General features: G+C 42.9%; 1 protein-coding gene across 4 annotated transcripts in view; it reads right to left on the reverse strand.

Annotated features, from left to right (window-relative positions):
* The window catches only part of mfsd3 (major facilitator superfamily domain containing 3), a 108,795-nt gene that overhangs the window by 39,034 nt on the left and 46,529 nt on the right, over window positions 1–23,232 (reverse strand). For 3 of the 4 annotated variants that reach the window (XM_055633080.1, XM_055633078.1, XM_055633079.1), the window contains 2 exons: window positions 20,748–20,895; window positions 2,368–2,471 (listed from right to left, as the gene is read on the reverse strand). In XM_055633080.1, the coding sequence (XP_055489055.1) occupies window positions 2,368–2,471; window positions 20,748–20,895 (252 nt within the window). Of the gene's footprint in view, window positions 1–833; window positions 1,481–2,367; window positions 2,472–20,747; window positions 20,896–23,232 lie in introns of those variants that run through there. The other variant, XM_055633081.1, reaches the window with a different exon arrangement.

Genomic DNA, 23,232 nt, shown 5'->3' on the forward strand with positions numbered 1-23,232 from the left:
GTAAATCTCCTCTGTACTCTCTATTTTGTTGACATCCTTCCTATAATTAGGCGACCAAAATTGCACACCATACTCCAAAATTGGCCTCACCAATGCCTTGTACAATTTAACATTACATCCTAACTTCCATAATAATAATAATAATAATAATAATAATAATAATAATAATAATAATAATAATAATATAACTTTAATTGTCATTCAGGTATACACATAGACACAGTGCACATTGAACAAAATTTCGTTGCATTGACTCTTCAAAGTAGCAGCAGAATATAACATTTATATCAGGCGATCAGTAAAAGTGCTTAGTGTGCCCATAAAAAGTGCTTCATGTGCATAGTTCTGTAATATATATATATAGGAAAGTTTTTAAAAGTGGCAATGTATAAGAAAGTTCCAGCATCGGTTTGATTGTGAGTTCAATAGTCTTATGGCCTGGGGGATAAAGCTGTTGCAGAAGCTGGTTGTCCCGCTCTTCATGCTGCGGTACCTCCTCCCAGAGTTCAGCAGTGTAAACAGTCCATATTGTGGGTGTGTGGGGGCTCTAGTAATGCCCTTAGCTCTTGTCAGACAGCGTTTGTAACCAATGTCCATGATGGAAGGAAGAGAAGTCCCAATGATTTTTTCCGCTGTCCTCACCACTCTCTGAAGGCACTTCCAGACCGCAGCTGTACAGCTGCCGCACCACATAGAGATGCAGCTGGTCATGACTGATTCAATTGTGCTTCTGTAGAATGTGGTGAGGATGGGAGGGTGGAGGTGTAAACTTCTCAACCTGCGGAGGAAGTACAACCGCTGCTGTGCCCGTTTTACAAGAGATGTGATGTTTGTAGTCCAAGTAAAGGTATCCGTTATATGCACTCCCAGGAACTTGATGCTTTTCACCTGCTCCACTGCTAAGTTGTTGATGCACAGCGGAGTGTGACTGGGCTGATTTTTCTTTCTGAAGTCGACGACAATCTCCTTGGTTTTGTCCACATTTAGGAGAAGGTTGTTCCTGCTGCACCAGCTCACCAGCTGCTCCACCTCCTCTCTGTATGCCTGGTCGTCATTGTTGCGGATGAGGCCCACTACTATTGTGTCATCCGCGTATTTGATGATATGGTTAGTAGTGGACCTGGCGACACAGTCATGTGTCATCAATGTGAAGAGCAGCGGACTCAGGACACAGCCCTGAGGGGAGCCAGTGCTCAGTGTGATGACCGAGGAGGTGTTCTTCCCCACCCGCACAGACTGGGGTCTTTCAGAAAGGAAATCCAGGATCCAGTTGCATAGTGTGGTATTGAATCCTAGGGGTGCCAGTTTGCTCACCAGATGCTGGGGGATTATCGTATTGAATGCTGAGCTGAAGTCAACAAACAGCATCCGCACGTGGGTGTTCTTCTCCTCCAGGTGTTGTAGGCTCAGGTGGACTGCAGAGGAGATAGCATCCTCTGTGGAGCGGTTCGGGCGATAAGCAAACTGGAACGGGTCAAAACTGGAGGGGAGTTTAGAGACCAATACTCAATGCTCTGATTTATAAAGGCCAGCACACCAAAAACTTCCTTTACCACCCTATCTACATGAGATTCCACATTTAGGGAACTGTGCACAGTTGTTCCTAGATCACTCTGTTCAACTGAATTCCTCAATTCACTACCATTTACATCCTATTTTGATTTGTCCTGCCAAGATGTAGCACCTCACACTTATCAGCATTAAACTACATCTGCCATCTTTCAACCCACTCTTCCAAATGGCCTAAATATCTCTGTAGACTTTGAAAATCTACTTCATTATCCACAACACCACCTATCTTAGTATCATCTGCATACTTACTAATCCAATTTACCACACCATCATCCAGATCATTGATGTACATGACAAACAACAGTGGACCCAACACAGTCCCTGTGGCACCCCACTAGTCACCAGCCACCAACCTGACAAACAGCCATCCACCATTACTCTCTGGCATCTCCCATTCAGCCACTGTTGAATCCATCTTGCTACTCCACCATTAATACCCAACAATTGAACCTTCTTAACCAACCTTCCATGAGGAACCTTGTCAAAGGCCTTACTGAAGTCCATATAGACAACATCCACTGCTTTACCCTCATCAATTTCCCGAGTAACCTCTTCAAATAATTCAAGAAGATTAGTCAAACATGACCTTCCAGGCACAAATCCGTGTTGACTGTTCCTAATCAGACTCTGTTTATCCAGATGCTTATATATATTATCTCCAATTCTTTCCATTAATTAGTTACAGAATTTACATTATCCTAAAAAATTAAATATATGAGCATTTGAGCTATTACTACAAACATGTTAAATTGAATACATCCATTTAATATTAAATATTAAGTTTAGTCAACATACCTTTCAGGATGAAGGATTCATAGTAAAACAGAAGCAGTAGTAATGTCTGTAAACTCAAATTCCCAAGGCGCAGCAAAAACAGGATAATTATAAGTGAAAACACACTGTAACCAAAAAGAAAGTTTGTTCCAATAAACATATTTTCTTTTAACTTTTTGAAGGATAAAAAATTAATTTCATAGGACACATTGGTATGGGTCTTGCTGAAATGTTCTGAAGTTGATATAGAATGAGGTCTGTACATGCTTAGAAATGGAATGTCAAATAGAACCTACCATTACCAAATATGATGTTATTCATATATTTAATGTGTTCATTCATTGTTGAATGAATGAATGAATCTCTTTATTGTCATTGCACATGGTACAACGAAATTTAAAAGTCAATCCCACGGTGCGATTCACAACAGCAATTTTAAATATATAAGAAAAGGTAAAAATATATACATATTAAAAAAAATTACAGATAAATAACAATAGCAGCCAGCAGCTGTTGTGTTCTTTTATTCACATTAGTTTAATTTAGTTTAGTATACTTTGGAGATACAGCATGGAAATAGGCCCTTCAGTCCACTGGGTCCATGCCGGTCATGAAACACCCTTTCACACTACTATGTCATTCCATTTTTCCCATCCACCACTAGAGATAACTTACAGAGGCCAATTAACCTACCAACCCAGTGTTTAAGAGGGAACTGCAGATGCTGGAGAATCGAAGGTTACACAAAAAAGCTGGAGAAACTCAGCGGGTGCAGCAGCATCTATGGAGCGAAGGAAATAGGCAACGTTTCGGGCCGAAACCCTTCTTCAGCCTCCAGTCTGAAGAAGGGTTTCGGCCCGAAACGTTGCCTATTTCCTTCGCTCCATAGATGCTGCTGCACCCGCTGAGTTTCTCCAGCTTTTTTGTGTAACCAACCTACCAACCCACATGTCTTTGAGATGAGGGAGGAAACCTAAGCACCCGGGAGAAAACCCGTGCAATCACAGCGAGAACGTGCAAACTCCACACATACAGCGCCTGAGGCCAGGATCGAAGCCAGGTCTCTGGCATTGTGAGGCAGTAGCCCCACCAGCTGCCTACTGTGCTGCTAAAGTTAAAAATGTGCAAGTGATATTGAGAACAAAAATATTTATTCATCAAAAATAATTGGAATTCATCTTGGAATTTATTGTAGCAAGCTGGAAACTTTAATTTGTCTGCAATTATTTTGAAATTGGGGTAGTCCAATGAATACAAAAGTAAAGCAATGTTGATTATACTGGCTTCCTATGCACAGCACCACAACAATCAAGATTCGCACTAACAACCCAATAAGCAAGAGTCATTCCATGTTGTGTTTAACGTGAATGAAACTGTAAAAGCAATTTAGGATATGGAAGTAATATGTGTCCTTCAGTAAAAATTAAATACTTTTTGTTTTAAATGATTTTGCCACCATAACTTCCTATTGATAAGTTTGAGTATTTTTCAGAGAGAAAATGTATTAGTATTCAACTTTGGAAAATAACCACAAATCAAGGTGAAACCAGCCGATCCAGGATTACTCCAGTTAATTGACACTCTGAAAGAGTTTAAACTATCATACACCCTCAGATATATGTTTCTTGGTAATCTGTCTTTCAACAAGATTAAGAGCATGAGTGACTAGCAGTTAATAGCCAGTAGTTGTGTTAATAGTTAAAAAAAAATTATACTTGCTCTTCAGAAGCATTGCACTAGATATTGTCTGCTGGCTCTAAACAAGAAAAGCACCGTGGGAAACATACAAGCCTTCAGCAGAATGCAAAGATCAGCCCATGCTTCGAAGGTACAAAGTAATGAACTAAACTATTTGGTTACACAAGAGGAATTCTGCAAAAATGGGAGATCAGTAGTCAATTGTTGAACCAAATCAAATTGTGCTGGATCCTTGTCCAAATTTGCTTTTAGAAGCATGAAGCTTAATGAAATTTTTGAAAAAACAAGAAACTTTATCTATTCAAACAATTGATCCAAGGTGAGCAGACTAGACTTCAACTAAGTAGCCTAAGAAACCATAACCCAACATTTTCTGAAGAATGCATGATGAAATTACAAATAAGGAAATGGGTCAAAAATATAACTACAACATATTTCTAGAAAGCGTTGAAAGACTAGAAGCAGGTGCAGGGGGCAAGGATTTCAATTCTTAGACCATCTGTTTTGGGGTAAGGGTGAATTGTTCAAAAGGGACAGGTTAAAAGGCGGGGTCCAGCATTCTGGTAGGCAGGTTTGCCACTGCTACGTGGGTGGGTTTAAATTAAATAGTAGGGGAAGGAGACACATTAGAAATACAGGTGCACAACCTTTTATCCGGTGTTCCGGAAACCGAAAAACTCCAAAAACCGGCCATTTTTTCCAGGATGTCGTCTGCGCACCAAAGCTCGCGTTTGGCGCCAAACTTGACCCGAAACGACCCACGGTCAACCCAGGTCTGTACTACTGTAGCGGCTGCCTCCTCCCCGGAGACCGGGAGACGCTTAAACATCTGTAAATCATTGCTTAAATGTTAGTCAGTTAGTTTGGAGGGCTTTTATGTGAAGGGGGTGGGTGAAGGGGTAAACTTTAATTCCTAGTCCCCTACCTGGTCGGAGAGGCGGGGAGCAGTCAATGCCTTACCGGGTCGCCGTGCAGTAAGCTCCGCAGCGCTGTGGCCGGTGGGGCCGCGGGCGGCGCAGGTTGTAGCTCCGACCCCGGCAACTCTACCCCTGGCTGCGAGGCGCTCCAAATCCAGCGCGGCCCGCGGCCGGACACCCCAGCTCAGCGAATGTAATTAAAGTCGGCGGCGTCGCAGCGCTGCACTATACCTGCGGGGAGCGGGCAAGAAAAGCACTGGGTCAAGCCGTGCGGCAAGCTCAGGAGCGCTTCGAAGGCCGCCGACCCAACGTTACGCGGAGCGTCGCTGGATTTGGTAGCCGCGCAGCAAATCAAATAGAGTTGCCGGGGTGTCGGAGCTTTTAGAACCGGCGCCGCCCGCGGCCGGACGGAGCCCCCAGCTATTCGCGATTGATTGGGAGTCGCCGACTTCAGGTAGGGGACTAAGAATTAAAGTTTCCCCCCATTTTTTGAGACTCCACCACCACCACAAATAAAATGGGTCCAAACTAACTGACTAACATTTATGCAAAGATTCTCCCTAGTCTCCGGGGAGGAGGCAAGCTGCTCCATTCTTTTCAAGCCGCCCGCGGGTACCTACCTAATCTACGCTAAAAATCTTCCATTCGGAAATCCGAAAATGTCCGAAATCCGACAAGTGTCTGGTCCCAAGGCTTTCGGATAAAAGGTTGTGCACCTGTACAAGGATGGAGTTAAAGGGAAAGAGAGTACAGGAAAAGTTAAGAAAGACACCAGAATTAACAGGGCAGAAAGCTCACGAAGGGATAGGAGAGTATGGCCAAGTGAAATAGGAATCAATGTGAAAGGTGAGGTGAGTAATGGATTAAAAGTGTTATATATAAATGCACGAAGTATAAGTAAAGTAGATGAGCTTGAGGCTCAGTTAGAGATTGGTAGATATGACATAGTGGGGATTACAGAGACGCGGCTGCAGGAGGATCGAGACTGGGAACTGAATATTCAGGGTTGTATGTCCTATAGAAAGGGCAGACAAGGGTGGGCAGAGAAGGTGGGGTAGCTCTGTTGGTGAGGGATGAAATTCAGTCCCTTGCGAGGGGTGACATAGGGACTGACGATGTAGAGTCGTTGTGGATAGAATTGAGGAATTGGAAAGGTAAGAAGACACTAATGGGAGTTATCTACAGACCCCCAAACAGTAGCGTGGGAAAGAGGGTGCATGTTGCAGCAGGAGTTAAAGTTGGCATGTAACAACGGTAATGCCACTGTGGTTATGGAAGATCTCAATATGCAGGTAGACTGGGAAAATCAATTTGGTTCTGGACCCCAAGAAAGGGAGTTTGTAGACTGCCTCCGAGATGGATTCTTGGAGCAGCTTGTACTGGAGCCGACCAGAGAAAAGGCATTTCTGGATTTAGCGTTGTCTAATGATTTAATAAAGGGAAATCAAGGTAAGGGAACCGCTAGGAGGTAGTGATCATAATATGACACGTTTTAATCTGCAATTTGAGAGGGAGAAGGTTAAATCAGAAGTGGCAGTGTTGCAGGTGAACAAAGAGGACTATGAAGGCATGAGAGAGGAACTGGCCAAGGTCGACTGGAAAAGGATCCTAGCAGGAATTATGGTGGAACAGCAATGGCAGGAATTTCTGGGTATAATCCAAAAGATGCAGGATCATTTCATTCTAAAGAGGAAGAAAGATTCTAAGGGGAGTAAGAGGCAACCGTGGCTGACAAGGGAAGTTAGTGATGGAATATGAACTACGAGGGTAAGCTGGCCAATAATATAACGAAGGATAGTAAAAGCTTCTTTAGGTATGTTAAGAGAAAAAGATTAGTGAAGACAAGTGTGACAATAGACAATAGACAATAGGCAATAGACAATAGGTGCAGGAGTAGCTATTCGGCCCTTTCTAGCCAGCACCCCTGACTCCACTATTTCTAAGAGCTCTATCTAGCTCTCTCTTGAAAGCATCCAGAGAACCCGCCTCCACTGTCCTCTGAGGCAGAGAATTCCACAACTCTCTGTGTGAAAAAGTGTTTCCTCATCTGCGTTCTAAATGGCTTACCCCTTATTCTTAAACTGTGGCCTCAGGTTCTGGACTCCCCCAACATCGGGAACATGTTTCCTGCCTCCAGTGTGTCTAAGCCCTTAACAATCTTATATGTTTCAATAAGACGTCCTCTCATCCTTCTAAACTCCAGAGTGTACAAGCCCAGCCGCTCCATTCTCTCAGCATATGACAGTCCCGCCATCCCGGGAATTAACCTTGTAAACCTATGCTGCACTCCCTCAACAGCAAGAATATCCTTCCTCAAATTAGGGAACCAAAACTGTACACAATACTCCAGGTGTGGTCTCACTGGGGATCTGTACAACTGCAGAAGGACCTCTTTGCTCCAATATTCGATTCCTCTTGTTATAAAGGCCAACATGCCATTCGCTTTCTTCACTGTCTGCTGTACCTGCATGCTTACTTTCATAGACTGATGTACAAGGACCCCCAGATCCCGTTGTACTTCCCCTTTTCCCAACTTGATGCCATTTAGATGGTAATCTGCCTTCTAGTTTTTGCTACCAAAGTGGATAACCTCACATTTATCCGCATTAAACTTCATCTGCCATGCATCTGCCCACTCCCCTAACCTGTCCAAGTCACCCTGCACTCTCAGAGCATCCTCCTCACAGTTCACACTGCCACCCAGCTTTATGTCATCTGCAAATTTGCTAAGTTACTTTGAATCCCTTCATCCAAATCATTGATGTATATTGTAAATAACTGCTTTCCCAGCACTGAGCCTTGCGGTACCCCACTAGTCACTGCCTGCCATTCTGAAAGGGACCCGTTAATCCCTACTCTTTGTTTCCTGTCTGCCAATCACTTCTCTATCCATGTCAGCACACTACCCCCAATACCATGTGCCCTAATTTTGCCCACTAATCTCCTATGTAGGACCTTATCAAAGTCCAGGTACACTACATCCACTGGCTCTCCCTTGTCATTTTCCCAGCAACATCTTCAAAAAATTCCAGAAGATTAGTCAAGCATGATTTCCCCTTCGTAAATCCATGCTGACTCGGACCGATCTTCTTACTGCTAACCAAATGTTCGGCTATCTCATCTTTTATAATTGACTCCAGCATCTTCCCCACCACCGATGACAGGCTAACTGGTCTATAATTCCCTGTTTTCTCTCTCCCGCCTTTCTTAAAAAGTGGGATAACATTCGCTACCCTCCAATCCACAGGAACTGATCCTGAGTCAATAGAACATTGGAAAATTATCACCAATGCATCCATGATTTCTAGAGCCACTTCCTTAAGTACCCTGGGATGCAGACCATCAGGCCCTGGGGATTTATCAGCCTTCAGTCCCATCAGTCTATCCAACACCATTCCCTGCCTAATGTGGATTTCCTTCAGTTCCTCTGGCACCCCAGATCCTCTGGCCACTACTATATCCGGAGGATTGTTTGTGTCTTCCTTAGTGAAGACAGATCCAAAGTACCTGTTCAACTCATCTGCCATTTCCTTGTTCCCCATAATGAATTCACCTTTTTTGGTCTTCAAGGGTCCAACTTTGGTCTTAACTAATTTTTTCCTCTTCATATACCCGAAGAAGCTTTTACTATCCTGCTTTACATTCTTGGCTAGTTTACCTACGTACCTCATCTTTTCTCCCCGTATTTTCTTTTTAGTTATCTTCTGTTGTTCTTTAAACATTACACAATCCTCTTGCTTCCCGCTCATCTTTGCTACGTTGTACTTCTTCGCTTTAATTTTTATACTGTCCCTGACGTCCCTTGTCAACCACAGTCGTCCCTTTCTCCCCTTGGAATCTTTCTTCATCCTAGGAATGAACTGATCCTGCACCTTCTGTATTATTCCTAGAAACACCTGCCATTTTTGTTCCACTGTCATCCCTGCTACTGTATCTTTCCAGTCAACATTGGCCAGCTCCTCCCTCATGGCCACATAGTCCCCCTTATTAAACTGCAACACTGATACCCCCGATCTACCCTTCTCCCTCTCCAATTGTAGATAAACCTGACCATGTTATGGTCACTGGTTAGGTCCTTTATCAAATCCAGTTCATTACATAACACTAAATCCAGAATTGCCTTCTCCCTGGTAGGCTCCAAAACAGTGGTGTCAGATTAGTAAAAAGGGAAGTGCAACGAGACCTGGGTGTCCTGGTACACCAGTCACTAAAAGTGAACATGCAGGTACAGCAGGCAGTGAAGAAAGCTAATGGCATGTTGGCCTTCATAGCGAGAGGATTTCACTCAGAGTAAAGAGGTCCTTCTGCAGTTGCACAGGGTCCTGGTGAGACTGCATCTGGAGTAATGTGTGCTGTTTTGGTCTCCTAATTTGAGGAAGGACATCTTTCCTATTGAGGCAGTGCAGCGTAGGTTCACGAGGTTAATGCCCAGGATGGTGGGACTATCATATGAGGAAAGATTGGAAAGGCTGGGCTTGTATTCACTGGAATTTAGAAGGATGAGAGGATATCTTATGGAAACATATAAGATTATAAAAGGACTGGACAAGCTAGGTGCAGGAAACATTTTCCCAATGTTGGGGAGTCCAGAACCGGGGGCCACAGTCTAAGAATAAAGCCGAAGCCATTTAAAACTGAGATGAGAAAAAAACTTTTTCACCCAGAGAGTTGTGAATTTGTGGAATTCTCTGCCACAAAAGGCAGTAGAGGCCAATTCACTGGATGAATTTAAAAGAGAGTTAAGGGTCTGTTCCACTTGCAAGCGATTGCGTGCGCTAGGCGCGACCAACCGGAAGCAGAGTTCACGCTAAGTTCGCGCTAAGTACGCGCTAAGTACGCGCGTGACGTAATTTACGTCATGTTTCCCAATCAGCTGGACAGGAGGCGGGCTGACTGAATTTGGGCGTCGCACAGCGTCGGGCGGTGACGTCATCACGCAACGGCACGCCGGGCGGTGACGTCATTACGCAACGCCACGCACTAGGCGTACGACGTCAAGACGCTGCGTACGATTGCAATGTGCCTGTGTGCTGACAGGCCATTGGCGCGCGAAGATTTCGGTCACTGCAAGCCCATACGCCTCAAGCGACCACGCGTAATTTGCGAACCAAGGTCGCGTAAGTGGGACAGGCCCTTTAGATATAGATTTAGGGGCTAACGGAATCAAGGGATATGGGGAGAAGACAGGCACGGGTTACTGTTTGTGGATGATCACCATGATCCCAATGAATGGCTCGAAGGGCCAAATGGCCTCCTCCTGCACATATTTTCTATGTTTCTAACATTTCTTTCTACTCCTGTAGGATTTGTTTTCTTTTCTTTTCAAATAAAGAATTTTAAATTCATTTTCAAGTTCTGGGTATTTTGGCAAGCCCCAAAGTAAATTGCCATGGCACCACTTACCAACACAAACCCATATCTCTTAATTCCCTTAATATCTAAAAATCTCAGCAACTTGTAACAATCCAATTGTGGTCTCACCGGGATCTATATAATCATTTACGCAAGATGTTTAAAAAAAAATCTAAAAGATCTGGAAATACTCAGTATGTCAAATATGACCTGTAAAAATAAGAGTGAGAATCATCACACAATATAAAAATAAATGTCATGATTTCACAAGCTATGTAAAGGTTATCCAAAAACTGTGGCACAAATGTCATAGCTGGGAGAGTTGCTGGCACAAAGCACCAGTGTTGTTGGTTCAATTTGGACATTGGATGCTGTTTTTGTGGAGTTTGCATGTTACCTGTGACCAAGTGGGTTTCCGCCGGATGCTCCAGTTTCGTCCCACATCCCAAAGACATGCATGTTAATTATCCTCCACAAATTGCCCCTATCATGTAGGGAGAGGATAAACAAGTGGGATAATATAGAACTAGTGTGAACAGGTGATCGATGGTCAGCATGGCCTCGGTGGGCCTAAAGGCCTGCTTCCATGCTGTATCTCTAAACTAAAACTACTGTTTCTACTGCTGAGTGCAGATTTTCAGACAAAAGAGCTTTTCCACATAGAGCGATACTACTCATAAAATGTCGAGCCGTTGTAGTGAGCCAGTAAAATAATTGGATCTGGGATTCATTTGTTCATGACTTATATTCAGGTTAGCCAGGCCAGCATAATAGGGTGTGAAAGAATTCTGAGTGTCAACTGGACTCTCCAAACTAATTACTGGCCTATTACACTGGTATTAAGTATTACAGTATGGAGAGGATTTTTTTTTGCATTGGGGAAATTTATAATGCAGGCTCATTTTGAAAATTGTCTATTAAGTAGTCCCTTATATACCCACGCACTACAATTGGCCAATTCCTACTTTCTTGGATCAGCTGGGAGGGGAGGTTGTGCACAATTAGTCAGGCCATGCCCTAACAGCCTTGCTTTTGCTCTTGCTCTTGCTCTTTCCTCTCATGTACCCCTGGCTCAGGGACCTCTACATGATCTTTCTCTAGCAATGGCTGCTGTTTAAAGATTACTAGATTGCACAATTTGAAACATGATGATGAAGTCTCTGCGTCTGCAACGTATGCACTGCAAGATACCCCTGGGCTGATGCAACTAACAAAATCTCACCTTCAGGAGGCAATAACATTTTCCACTAGAGTCTTGGTGTTTGGCTGGCTATCTGTGTTCAGCTTGTGTGATTTGAAAGCACAATGGTGTAAGCAGGCAAGCTCCAATAGAATGCAGTCCTGCCACCAGGATCATCACTTCGGCAGCACTGGGCACTGAATGTCCTGGTGGTTCAGAGTCTTCCAGAGTGAAAAAGTCATATGCACTTTCTAAACGTTACATTCAGTTTGAGGAAATCCTTCTCGTTATCCACAATCGCCTGCACATGCAAGAACATGCAGAAGGATTTTCTCCTGTTCTTTAAAAAGGTCCAGCTTATTTTTAAAAATGCTGCCTAAATTGAATGGGAGCCACAAATCTTGTCAGTTTCAGTTTATTCGCGATTATACTTCTTGTCGGATCTCTCTGATGTAGTGATGGATAGGTTGTGTAGCATGGAAGTTGAGAGTTAACACAATCTTAATCTCTAGGGAAATGAGAATCCAGGCATAATAGCATACACAGGAATCATCATTTTTCTAATCTGTTCTTGCCCACTTCAGTGGACTGCTACATGTCACCAGGCACCAGGCCTATGAGTCTATAGTGCAGTCAATCATTAATAAAGTTAGGACATAATGACTGTAGCTAAAGATTGTGCAACAAACGAAGCAGCAATGGAGTTGGGTACATAGAAACATAGAAAATAGGTGCAGGAGTAGGCCATTCGGCCCTGAGCCTGCACCGCCATTCAATATGATCATGGCTGATCATCCAACTCAGTATCCCGTACCTGCCTTCTCTCCATACCCCCTGATCCCTTTAGCCACAAGGGCCACATCTAACTCCCTCTTAAATATAGCCAATGAACTGGCCTCAACTACCTTCTGTGGCAGAGAATTCCAGAGATTCACCACTCTCTGTGTGAAAAATGTTTTTCTCATCTCGGTCCTAAAAGATTCCCCCCTTATCCTTAAACTGTGACCCTAAGGCAAGGAGTTTCTGCTGGAGAGACTCATTTCAGGGATTTACAAAATGTTGAATAAAAGGTCCCACAAGTGTTGTTCCAAAAAGTGCTTGCTGAGGGTGAGGAGAGAAATTTTGCAGGCAATGTGTCTGCAGTTCAAACTGTAGCTTAGAATTCTGTCCACATTGGGAAGGACATTCTTTATGTGGCGTTCCAAGTTGCTGTAACCTTTTAGGCACCTCAAATGTTGCAAAGAGCCCCTTCCACTCTCTGGGCTTCAGTGCTTTGTGAACTTTGAGAGTTGGAGCAGATGGTAGTTGAGGCCAGTTCATTGGCTATATTTAAGAGGGAGTTAGATGTGGCCCTTGTGGCTAAAGGGATCAGGGGGTATGGAGATAAGGCAGGTACAGGATACTGAGTTGGATGATTAGCCATGATCATATTGAATGGCTGTGCAGGCTCGAAGGGCTGAATGGCCTACTCCTGCACCTATTTTCTATGTTTCTATGTTTCATAAGGTGTATGACTATCTTCTTGCTAAAACTATCCAGAAATACCTACACTTGCCTTTTGCTTTGAAGTATCTTTACACTGCATCTCTATGACTGAGCCAAAGTTTCTGAACTGCAGTGATTTTTACAAATTATATTAAAATCCAAAGATGTTTCGGTGTCCAAAATATTCCATGTACCAAAATCTTGACATATGGCACTATGTTATTGATATTTAGAGATTTCTGACCACTTATTTTTCCCCCTTGTCAGCCCCTCCTCTGCTCGATTAAGATTTTCTCCCCATGCTGGAGCTGGTTCTACTGTTTGTAGCCATTGTGAATGTAATGCTTAGCTCCATCCTATCAATGTATCATGACCACATACTCCCATCAGCATTAAACTAGTCCCTGAAAATGATTTTCTTCTTCCAAGTTCCAAGGCCAAGTGTAACATCTACTGCAGCTAATCTAGCAAATGGATTTGTTGAGAACATCAAACCCCTTTGGTCTGTTCAGTTCAACTACTCATGGTCTTAAGCAGATGAACAGTTGGAGAACTGTTTCTCTTTTTTTTATTCAAAAGTTATCAACTAAAAAAATAGCTGCAAACATAAAAAATCCATAGCAAACCCCATAAGTGCGAGATGTTGCATATGTATGAGGGTGCATTTTGGGTAGTCAGACCAGGGCAGGACCTTCATAATGGAAGGGCCTCGAGGAGTGTTGTAGAACAGAAGGGCCGAGGCATACAGGTACATAATACCCTGAAAGTAGCATCACAGGTAGACAAGGCAGTGAAGAGGGCTTTTGTCATGCTATTCTTCATCAATACAGGACATTAAGGATAGAAGGTAGAATGTAATGTTATTATATAAGGCTTTGGCGAAGGCACACTTAGAGTACTGTGTTCAGTTTTGGCCACCTTGACGTAGGAAACATGCCTTTAAACTGGAAAAGATTTACAAGGAGATTATCAAGACTCAAGGGACTAAGTTATAGGGAGAGGTTGGAGAGGCTTGGACTTTAATCCTTGGAGGGGTAATCTTAATTGTAAAAAAGCATGAGTACCAAAGACGGGATGAATTAATGCACAGATTACTTATTTTCCCCAGTGTTAGGGAATCCAGATCTGGAGGCCATTGGTTGCAAGAGAGAGTAGAAAAACGTAATCGGAACATGAGTGGCATCATTTTCACACAGGGGATGGTATATGTATATGAAACGAGCTGCCAGAGAAAGTAGTTGAGGCAGGTATAAAATAACAACATTTAAAAGGGATTATTTTATTTTATTTTTTATGTTTAAAGCATTTAGACAGGTACATGGGTAGGAAAGGTTTATAATGATATGGGTCAAACACAGAAAAACAGAACTAATTTAGATAGGCACTTTGTTCAGCATTAACTAGTTGGGTTGAAGGGCCCTGTTTCTGTGATCCTGAACCCCATTAGTAAAACCAATTCTTAGCATTATTTTTTTGAGAACTTCTTAACAGGCTAAATGTACTTCAGTAAATGAGAATTTTCTAAAGCCTTAGAACCTACTTGACAACCCCTTGCAGGGCAAAGCAACAACTTTTTCTTGATTATCAATTTTTCTCGAGTGAGAGATATTTACTAATTGGTCAGTGGCATAAAAGAAGTGCTCATCTCAAATTTCCATCATTAATGCCTTGTTCATGATTGGCATTTTCAAAGACTTAATGAAAGGGTGAAAAATCGGTAGTTACAAACAGAAACCTGGATTTTTCAATGTCAGTGTTAAATTCATTGCATGGTCTGTTGCCTCCCTGGTGCCAGGGTTCAGGATGTCACAAGCTGAATTCAGAACATCCTCGAAAGAGAAGGTGAACAGCCAGCAGTAGTTGTGCGCGTAGGCACAAACGACATTGGCAAGAAGAGGAAGGAGGTTCTCCAACATGACTTCAGAGAGTTGGGAAGAAGACTGAAATGCCGAACTTCTAAGGTGGTTATCCCTGGATTGCTTCCAGTACCACGTGCTAGTGAGGACAGGAACAGGGAGATAGGAGATCTGAATGTGTGGCTGAGGGTCTGGAGCAGGGAGCAAGGATTTAGATTTATAGACCACTGGGATCTCTTCTGGGGTAAGGGTGACCTGTACAAAAGGGACGGGTTACACCTTAACTGGAGGGGGACTGACATTCTGGCAGCAGGTTTGCTAGGGCTACACGTGTGGGTTTAAGCTAAATAGTGGGGGGGAGGCATTGACAAATTTGGAGTATAAAGATGGAGTTGAAGAGGAAGTGACTACAGGAAAAATTACAAAAGGTTCTCGGATTAATGGGAAGGAAAGCTCGAGAATGGACAACAGAGTAAGGTCAGGGCCAATTGCGAGGGGGGAAGTTAATACGGAGGTCAAAGTGCTGTATATGAATGCACGAAGTATAAGGAATAAAGTGGACGAGCTTGAGGCTCAGTTAGAAACTGGCAAGTATGATGTTGTGGGAATTACAGAGACATGGCTGCAAGAGGGCCAGGACTAGGAACTGAATATTCAAGGGTTTACCTCCTATCGAAACGACAGACAGGTGGGTAGAGGGGGTGGGGTTGCCCTGTTGGTGAGGAATGAAATTCAGTCCCTTGCAAGGGGTGACATTGAAACAGGAGATGTGGTCAGTATGGATAGAACTAAGGAATTGTAAGGGTAAAATGACCCTAATGGGACTAATATACAGGCCCCCAAACAGTAGCCTGGACATTGGGCGCAAGTTTAATCAGGAGTTAAAATTGGCATGTGGTAAAAGTAATGCTATGGTTGTTATGGGAGATTTCAACATGCAGGTAGACTGGGAAAATCAGGTTGGTACTGGACCCAAAGAATGGACTTTGTACGGTGCCTTTGTGATGGATTCTTTGAACAGCTTGTATTGGAGCCTACCAGGGAGAAGGCAATTCTGGATTTAGTGTTATGTAATGAACCGGATTTGATAAAGGACCTCGAGGTCAATGAGCCATTAGGAGGCAGTGACCATAACATGGTCAGGTTTATCTACAATTGGAGAGGGAGAAGGGTAGATCGGAGGTGTCAGTGTTGCAGTTGAATAAAGGGGACTATGGGGCCATGAGGGAAGAGCTGGCCAAAGTTGACTGGAAATATACATTAGCAGGGATAACAGTGGAACAAATATGGCAGGTATTTCTAAGAATAATACAGAAGGTGCAGGATCAATTCATTCCTAGGAGGAAGAAAGATTCCAAGGGGAGAAAGGGGGGACGGCCATTGCTGACAAGGGACGTCAGGGACAATATAAAAATTAAAACGAAGAAGTACAACATAGCAAATGAGCAGAAAGCAAGAGGATTGGGTAATGTTTAAAGAACAACAGAAGATAACCAAAAAGACAATACGGGAAGAAAAGATGAGGTACGAAGGTAAGCTAGCCAAGAATATAAAGCAGGATTGTAAAAGCTTCTTTAGGTATGTGAAGAATAAAAAATTAGTTAAGACCAAAGTTGGACCCTTGAAGACCAAAAAAGGTGAATTTATTATGGGGAACAAGGAAATGTCAGATGAGTTGAACAGGTACTTTGGATCTGTCTTCACTAAGGAGGACACAAGCAATCTTCCTGATATTGTAGTGGGGTGACGGAGGAACTGAAGGAAATCCACATTAGGCAGGAAATGGTGTTGGATAGACTGATGGGACTGAAGGCTGATAAATCTCCAGGGCCTGATGGTCTGCATCCCAGGGTACTTAAGGAAGTGGCTCTAGAAATCGTGGATGCATTGGTGATAATTTTCCAATGTTCTATAGATTCAGGATCAGTTCCTGCGGATTGGAGGGTAGCTAATGATATCACACATTTTAAGAAAGGCGGGAGAGAGAGAAAGGGAATTACAGACCAGTTAGCCTGACATCGGTGGAGGGGAAGATGCTGGAGTCAATTATAAAAAAGGTGAGATAGCCGAACATATGGTTAGCAGTAACAGGATCGGTCCAAGTCAGCATGAATTTACGAAGGGGAAATCATGCTTGACTAATCTTCTGGAATTTTTTGAAGATGTAACTATGTAAATGGACAAGGGAGAGCCAGAGGATGTAGTGTACCTGGACGTTCAGAAAGCACTTGATAAGGTCCCACATAGGAGATTAGTGGGCAAAATTAGGGCACATGGTATTGGGGGTAGAGTGCTGACAGAAGTGGTTGGCAGACAGGAAACAAAGAGTAGGAATTAACGGGTCCCTTTCAGAATGGCAGGCAGTGACTAGTGGGGTACCGCAAGGCTCAGTGCTGGGACCGCAGCTATTTACAATATACATCACTGATTTGGATGAAGGGATTCAAAGTAACATAAGCAAATTTGCAGATGACACAAAGGTGGGTGGAAGTGTGAACTGTGAGGAGGATGCTATGAGAATGCAGGGTGACTTGGACAGGTTGGGGGAGTTGGCAGATGCATGGCAGATGAAGTTTAATGCAGATAAATGTGAGGTTATCCACTTTAGTAGCAAAACAGGAAGGCAGATTACTATCTAAATGGCATCAAGTTGGGAAAAGGGGAAGTACAACGGGATCTGGGGATCCTTGTACATCAGGCTATGAAAGTGAGCATGCAAGTACAGCAGGCAGTGAAGAAAGCGAATGGCATGTTGGCCTTTATAACAAGAGGAATCGAATATAGGAGCAAAGAGGTCCTTCTGCAGTTGTACAGAGCCCTAGTGAGACCACACCTGGAGTATTGTGTGCAGTTTTGGTCCCGTAATTTGAGGAAGGACATTCTTGCTATTAAGGGAGTGCAGCGTAGGTTTACAAGATTAATTCCCGGGATGGCGGGACTGTCATATGCTGAGAGAATGGTGCAGTGGGCTTGTACACTCTGGAGTTTAGAAGGATGAGAGGCAATCTCATTGAAACATATAAGATTGTTAGGGTACACAAAAAAGCTGGAGAAACTCAGCGGGTGCAGCAGCATCTATGGAGCGAAGGAAATAGGCAACGTTTCGGGCCAAAACCCTTCTTCTTCAGGCTCCATAGATGCTGCTGCACCCGCTGAGTTTCTCCAGCTTTTTTGTGTACCTTCGATTTTCCAGCATCTGCAGTTCCTTCTTGAACACATAAGATTGTTAAGGGTTTGGACACGCTGGAAACATGTTCCCAATGTTGGGGGAGTCCAGAACCAGGGGACACGGTTTAAGAATAAGGAGTAAGCCATTTAGAACGGAGACGAGGAAACAGAGAGTGGTGAGTCTGTGGAATTCTCTGCCTCAGAGGGCGGTGGAGGCAGGTTCTCTGGATGCTTTCAAGAGAGAGCTAGATAGGGCTTAAAAATAGTAGTCAGGGGATATGGGGAGAAGGCAGGAACGGGGTACTGATTGGGGATGATCAGTCATGATCACATTGAATGGCGGTGCTGGCTTGAAGGGCTTACTCCTGCACCTATTGTCTATTGTCTATTGTATATTAAACAGCTTAAGTTTACATAAAGCAATAATGCTATCCATATACCCATCATCATCTGTGTGAAAAAGTTGGCCCTTACAATCCTATTATATCTTTCCCTCTCACCTCAAAAAAACTATGGGAACAAAATATTGTACAACCATATAAAAATTTTAAAAATCATTTTTGATTTATATTTTTTTGTAACGACTGAATATGAGGAAGTATTTTTTATCTGATATTATAATGCAACCAAAGGCTTTAAGTTCAACGTGACAAGTGTAGCCCTGAATCTAATGTTGCTGGAAAATACTGTATTTAGATTTTATCAATTATATTCTGCAGCTAGAAAAATGTATAAACAATAACATGAATTAACATTTTTCAGGTCTTCAGATGAGATGATAGCTAATAAAAGGCACAGGAGAAGTGCCATACAATATATTGATCTTAAAAGGACACATTTTCTGCAATCTGTGACCCACTTTTACAGCACTCCCATCATAGGTTTGACACTCAATGTTACTTGACAAGTCCCATGGGTTTAGAGGGAAGTGCTGCTTGCCAGGTCTGTCCTTCCTTCCAACTTCAATGCCAAGCTGAAATAACATATTTTGCCCCCAAGTTCCGTTTATGTCTCTCAGTAATTTTTACATTTTTCTTGATGCAATGGTATAAATTGTGAAAGAGCTACTGTAGCTGCTCGTGGGTCAGAAAAGAAAGGCAATCCAACAAATTGGCTCAATGCAGTGCGGACTGTCATCGAACATTCTTCTCACGGGAATGCAATGATTTAGAAGCAGATAAGGCAAGAAAGGTTATTCTGCACACCTATAACTTCCCATATCATATTTCTTATTCATATAAGTGATTTAATATTGTTGTCGGAAGGGAAGAAAGATGTAAAAATGGCATAAACGCCATCATATTAACACAGGAGGGGCACTTAATTTTTGTAGTTCATTTATGGGATGTCCACAGATTTAAAGTACCGAAGTATTAGAAAGTATTAGAAGATTTATAACTCAAGTTGGAAAAATCATGGGATTATTTTGTTGAGTTTATATACATGTATCTTCACTGTCATTGGTAATATATTGGATAAATATGTTTAAAATGCATTACATTTTATGGTAGATTGACATTCAGGCTAACGTACACATGTCAACAATACAAAACGCAATACTATGCCCCATTGTGAATGACCATGCATCAAACCCAATTCAAACACATGTAATCTCTTCTGTCTTTTTGACTCTGCCCCATCATATCTGCATTATCACATGTACTTACAAGAAAAATGAATACTTTTAAACTACTTTTAGACATTACAAAGAACAAGTTGGACTGATCCCAAGGCTAGTCACACAGCCACACTATGCAAACTACTATAACTGGCCACCATCCCTTTAAATTGATCAGCAATTAATCTCACTGAGGTGACGACTCTCAAGAGATATCTATATATGTTTTATATTTAGGAGATATTATGCTCTATAAAAATAATTACTCAAGGTGGTGTTGAGGCAGTTAGCAGAGATACTGACTCACAGTTGCCGTGACTCAAGTTCAATCCTACCCATTTGTGCTGTCTGTATGTAGTTTCATAAGTTCTTGGAGCAGAATTAGGCCATTCAGCCCATCAAGTCTACTCCGTCATTCATTCATGGCTGATCTCTCTTTCCCTCTCAACCCCATTTTCTTGCCTTCTCCCAACAACCTCTAACAACCTTACTAATCAAGAATCATTCAATCGCCATCTTAAAAATATCCATTGACTATGCCTCCGCAGCTGTCTGTTGCAATGAATTCCACAGATTCACTACCATCCGATTAAAGAAATTCTTCATCTCCTTTCTAAAGATACGTCCTTTCTTTTCTGAGGGTATGGCATCTGGTCCTAGATTCTCCCACTAGTGGAAACAACCTCAGCACCTTCACTCTATCCCATCCTTTCACTGTTTGGCCTCTCACACTCCCCCTGTAGCTCTTGGGTTTCCTCCCACGTCCCCAAAAACATGTGGGCTGCTGGGTTAATTGGCCACAGGGCTTAGTGTGTAGATGAATGGAAGAATTTGGAAGGGTGTGAGAGTGGTGGGTGAGGGAGTTGATGAGAATAGAGGAAGCATAGAATGGATTAGCGTAAGATTAGTGTGAAGATTGGTGCTTAATGTTCCAAACAGACTCAGTGTGCCTGTGCTGTATCTTTCTATGAATCTATGGTTATAACAATCTTACACCAATTTTATTGCATTTCTAAACATTTGCAAATTATACAAAAAAACATACTAACCCTTTAATAAGGTGTAAATATTTGTCTATTATTTCTTACGTCTATTCATGAATAAGATAATTCAATCTTTGAACTCACTTATATTTAGGCATTAGAATGCCGCCAAAGCATGATCCAAAAATAGAAAATCCCATCGCAACTATGCCATTCCAGAAGCCCAGCTCCACCGGGGAGAAACCATGCTCCAGCAAAAACATTGGAAACATGCTCACGGCACCCTGTTCTCCTGCAATCAAAACAAAATTGACACATAAGCCAATATAATAAAAGAGTACTTTCACAACAATAAATGTAAATCTGTTGTGGCTGAGATTCGATGTCCAGAAACAATGAATATATCCAGAAACTTAAATTTAATTACAGTTTTTTAGATTGTGAACACATATGTCCAAATTAAATTTTTGTGTCACCCTTTATCGCTGTTGGGTTGATAACAAAAGTGGCACAGCTGGTAGACCTGCTGCCTTATAGTGCCAGAAACCCCGGTTTGATCCTGACCCCTGTCTGTGCAGAGTTTGCATGTTCCCCCTGTGACAATGTGGGGTTCCTTTGGGTGCTCCAGTTTCCTCCCACATATCAAATATGTGTGGGTTTTTTTAATCCTCCTCTGCTAATTGACCCTTGTGTGTAAAGAGAGAATGTGAAAATTAAATAACAATGAACAAGTGTGGACGGGTGATCGATGGCTGGCATGGACTCGGTGGGCCAAAGGACCTGTTTTGCTTTGTTTTGTTTTAATTCATTTCAATTCAATTCAATATGAACCTGTTTTCATACTCTAAACTGTAAAGTAACAGCATGTACTAGTTGATCTGTATATACTTGAGCATGTAAAGTAGGTTAACCTTTCATTGATTATTGGCTCATTCTTTATCTCATCAACTGTAAGTGCAGCCTGGACTTCATTCAAAAACACTGCAAATTTGTCTCACAGACTTAAACTAATTGGCTGCACACAGAAAAGAAAAACTGATGTTTAAAGACAACTGAGCAATGGAAATGCTGTCCCTGCAGAATGGGTCCTCAGTCTGAAGAAGGGTCTCGACACGAAATGTCGCCCATTCCTTCTCTTCAGAGATGCTGCCTGTCCTGCTGAGTTATTCCAGCATTTTGTGTCTACCTGCAGAACTGGTGCCCAGTTTCTTCTCCCTGCACTGGAGACCCGACCTTTTCTCGTCGGGTCTCAGCTGTCGTTGGGGCCGCAACGAGGAGCGGCCTCCAACAGGAAGAAGCCGGGGACTCAGGTGCCGACTCACCTCACCGTCGCGGAGCTGGTCGAGACCGGAGCGGGTGGAGCGGTGGAGGAGCGTTGCCGCTGCTGCTGCTGCTGCTGCTGCTGAGTCGGAGGCTGCTGCTGCGGGTCTGCGGACGACGGCTCCCTGGAGGGAGACCGCTTTTCGGGGCTCCTGCAACGGCGACTTCTCCCGCCCGAGTTGCGGGGTCGAAGAGCTCCTGGAGCGGGGCTTAGCATCACCGCCCCGCGCGGCTTGGAATGCGGGACTTTGCGAGCGCACACCGGGGGCTCCAACATCAAGACCCGGTGTGCGACCTCGCACCACCCGGCGTGGCTTTAATGGCCGCGGGACAATCGCCATCGCCAGCCGGGGGCTTTGACTTTGACTCTGACATCGGGGGGGAGAGAGTGCAGTGGAGAGATACGTTTATTTGGCCTTCCATCACAGCTATGTGATGGATGTTTATGTAAAATGTAATTATGTTGTGTCTGGGGTCTATTTGTGTGTAATGTATGGCTGCAGAAACGGCATTTCATTTGGACCTCCAGGGGTCCAAATGACAATTAAATATACTCTTGATACTCTTGACTCTTGATATTTTTTGTGAATATTATGCATGTAAGGATGACAGATCACATTACAGAGAAATGAAACACAGTCATGTTTTGGGAACCCAGTGTCTGCATTAGGTACCCCAAATACAGTTCTTTATAATTTACCGCAGCTTTAAATAAAGAGCCCTACCTGAATGTGACAATTGCAATTTCAATGTGATTTTCTTTTACGGAATGAGATGACAATAGAACATATACCAAGCTGACTAACAGTAAAGGAGTATAAAATGAAACAATTATGTTTAATAATATATATTTCCACAATTTAAATTATAATCATAACCACCATCATTGACAATTCACTAAATAGAGAATGCAAATATCTATCAAATCAACAAGAACAATTTAGTTGGTTTATTGACTATATTACGCTCCAGGAAGGAGGGCAGGGGAGGGCAAAATGCAAGATAACGGAGTTTGCTGGTGACACAAAAGAGATGGAAGGGCATGTTGTGATGATGATATTGTGACGCTACAATGAGTTAAAGATTGATTGAATGAATTAGAATTGATTGATTAAAGATTGGTTGAATTAATTGCTTGACAAATAGAGTTTAACGGGGATATCAAGAATTACAGTTGGATCTTGGTCAGCTGGGCATGTAGGCCAAGGAATGGCTAATAGGGTTTAATTCAGGCACGTGTGGAATGCTGCATTTTTGTAGGCCAAACTAGGGCAACACCGTCATGTGAATGATAAGGCCCTGGGCAGTG

Source organism: Leucoraja erinacea, chromosome 3, assembly GCF_028641065.1.
Source record: "Leucoraja erinacea ecotype New England chromosome 3, Leri_hhj_1, whole genome shotgun sequence".
NCBI lineage: Eukaryota > Metazoa > Chordata > Chondrichthyes > Rajiformes > Rajidae > Leucoraja > Leucoraja erinaceus.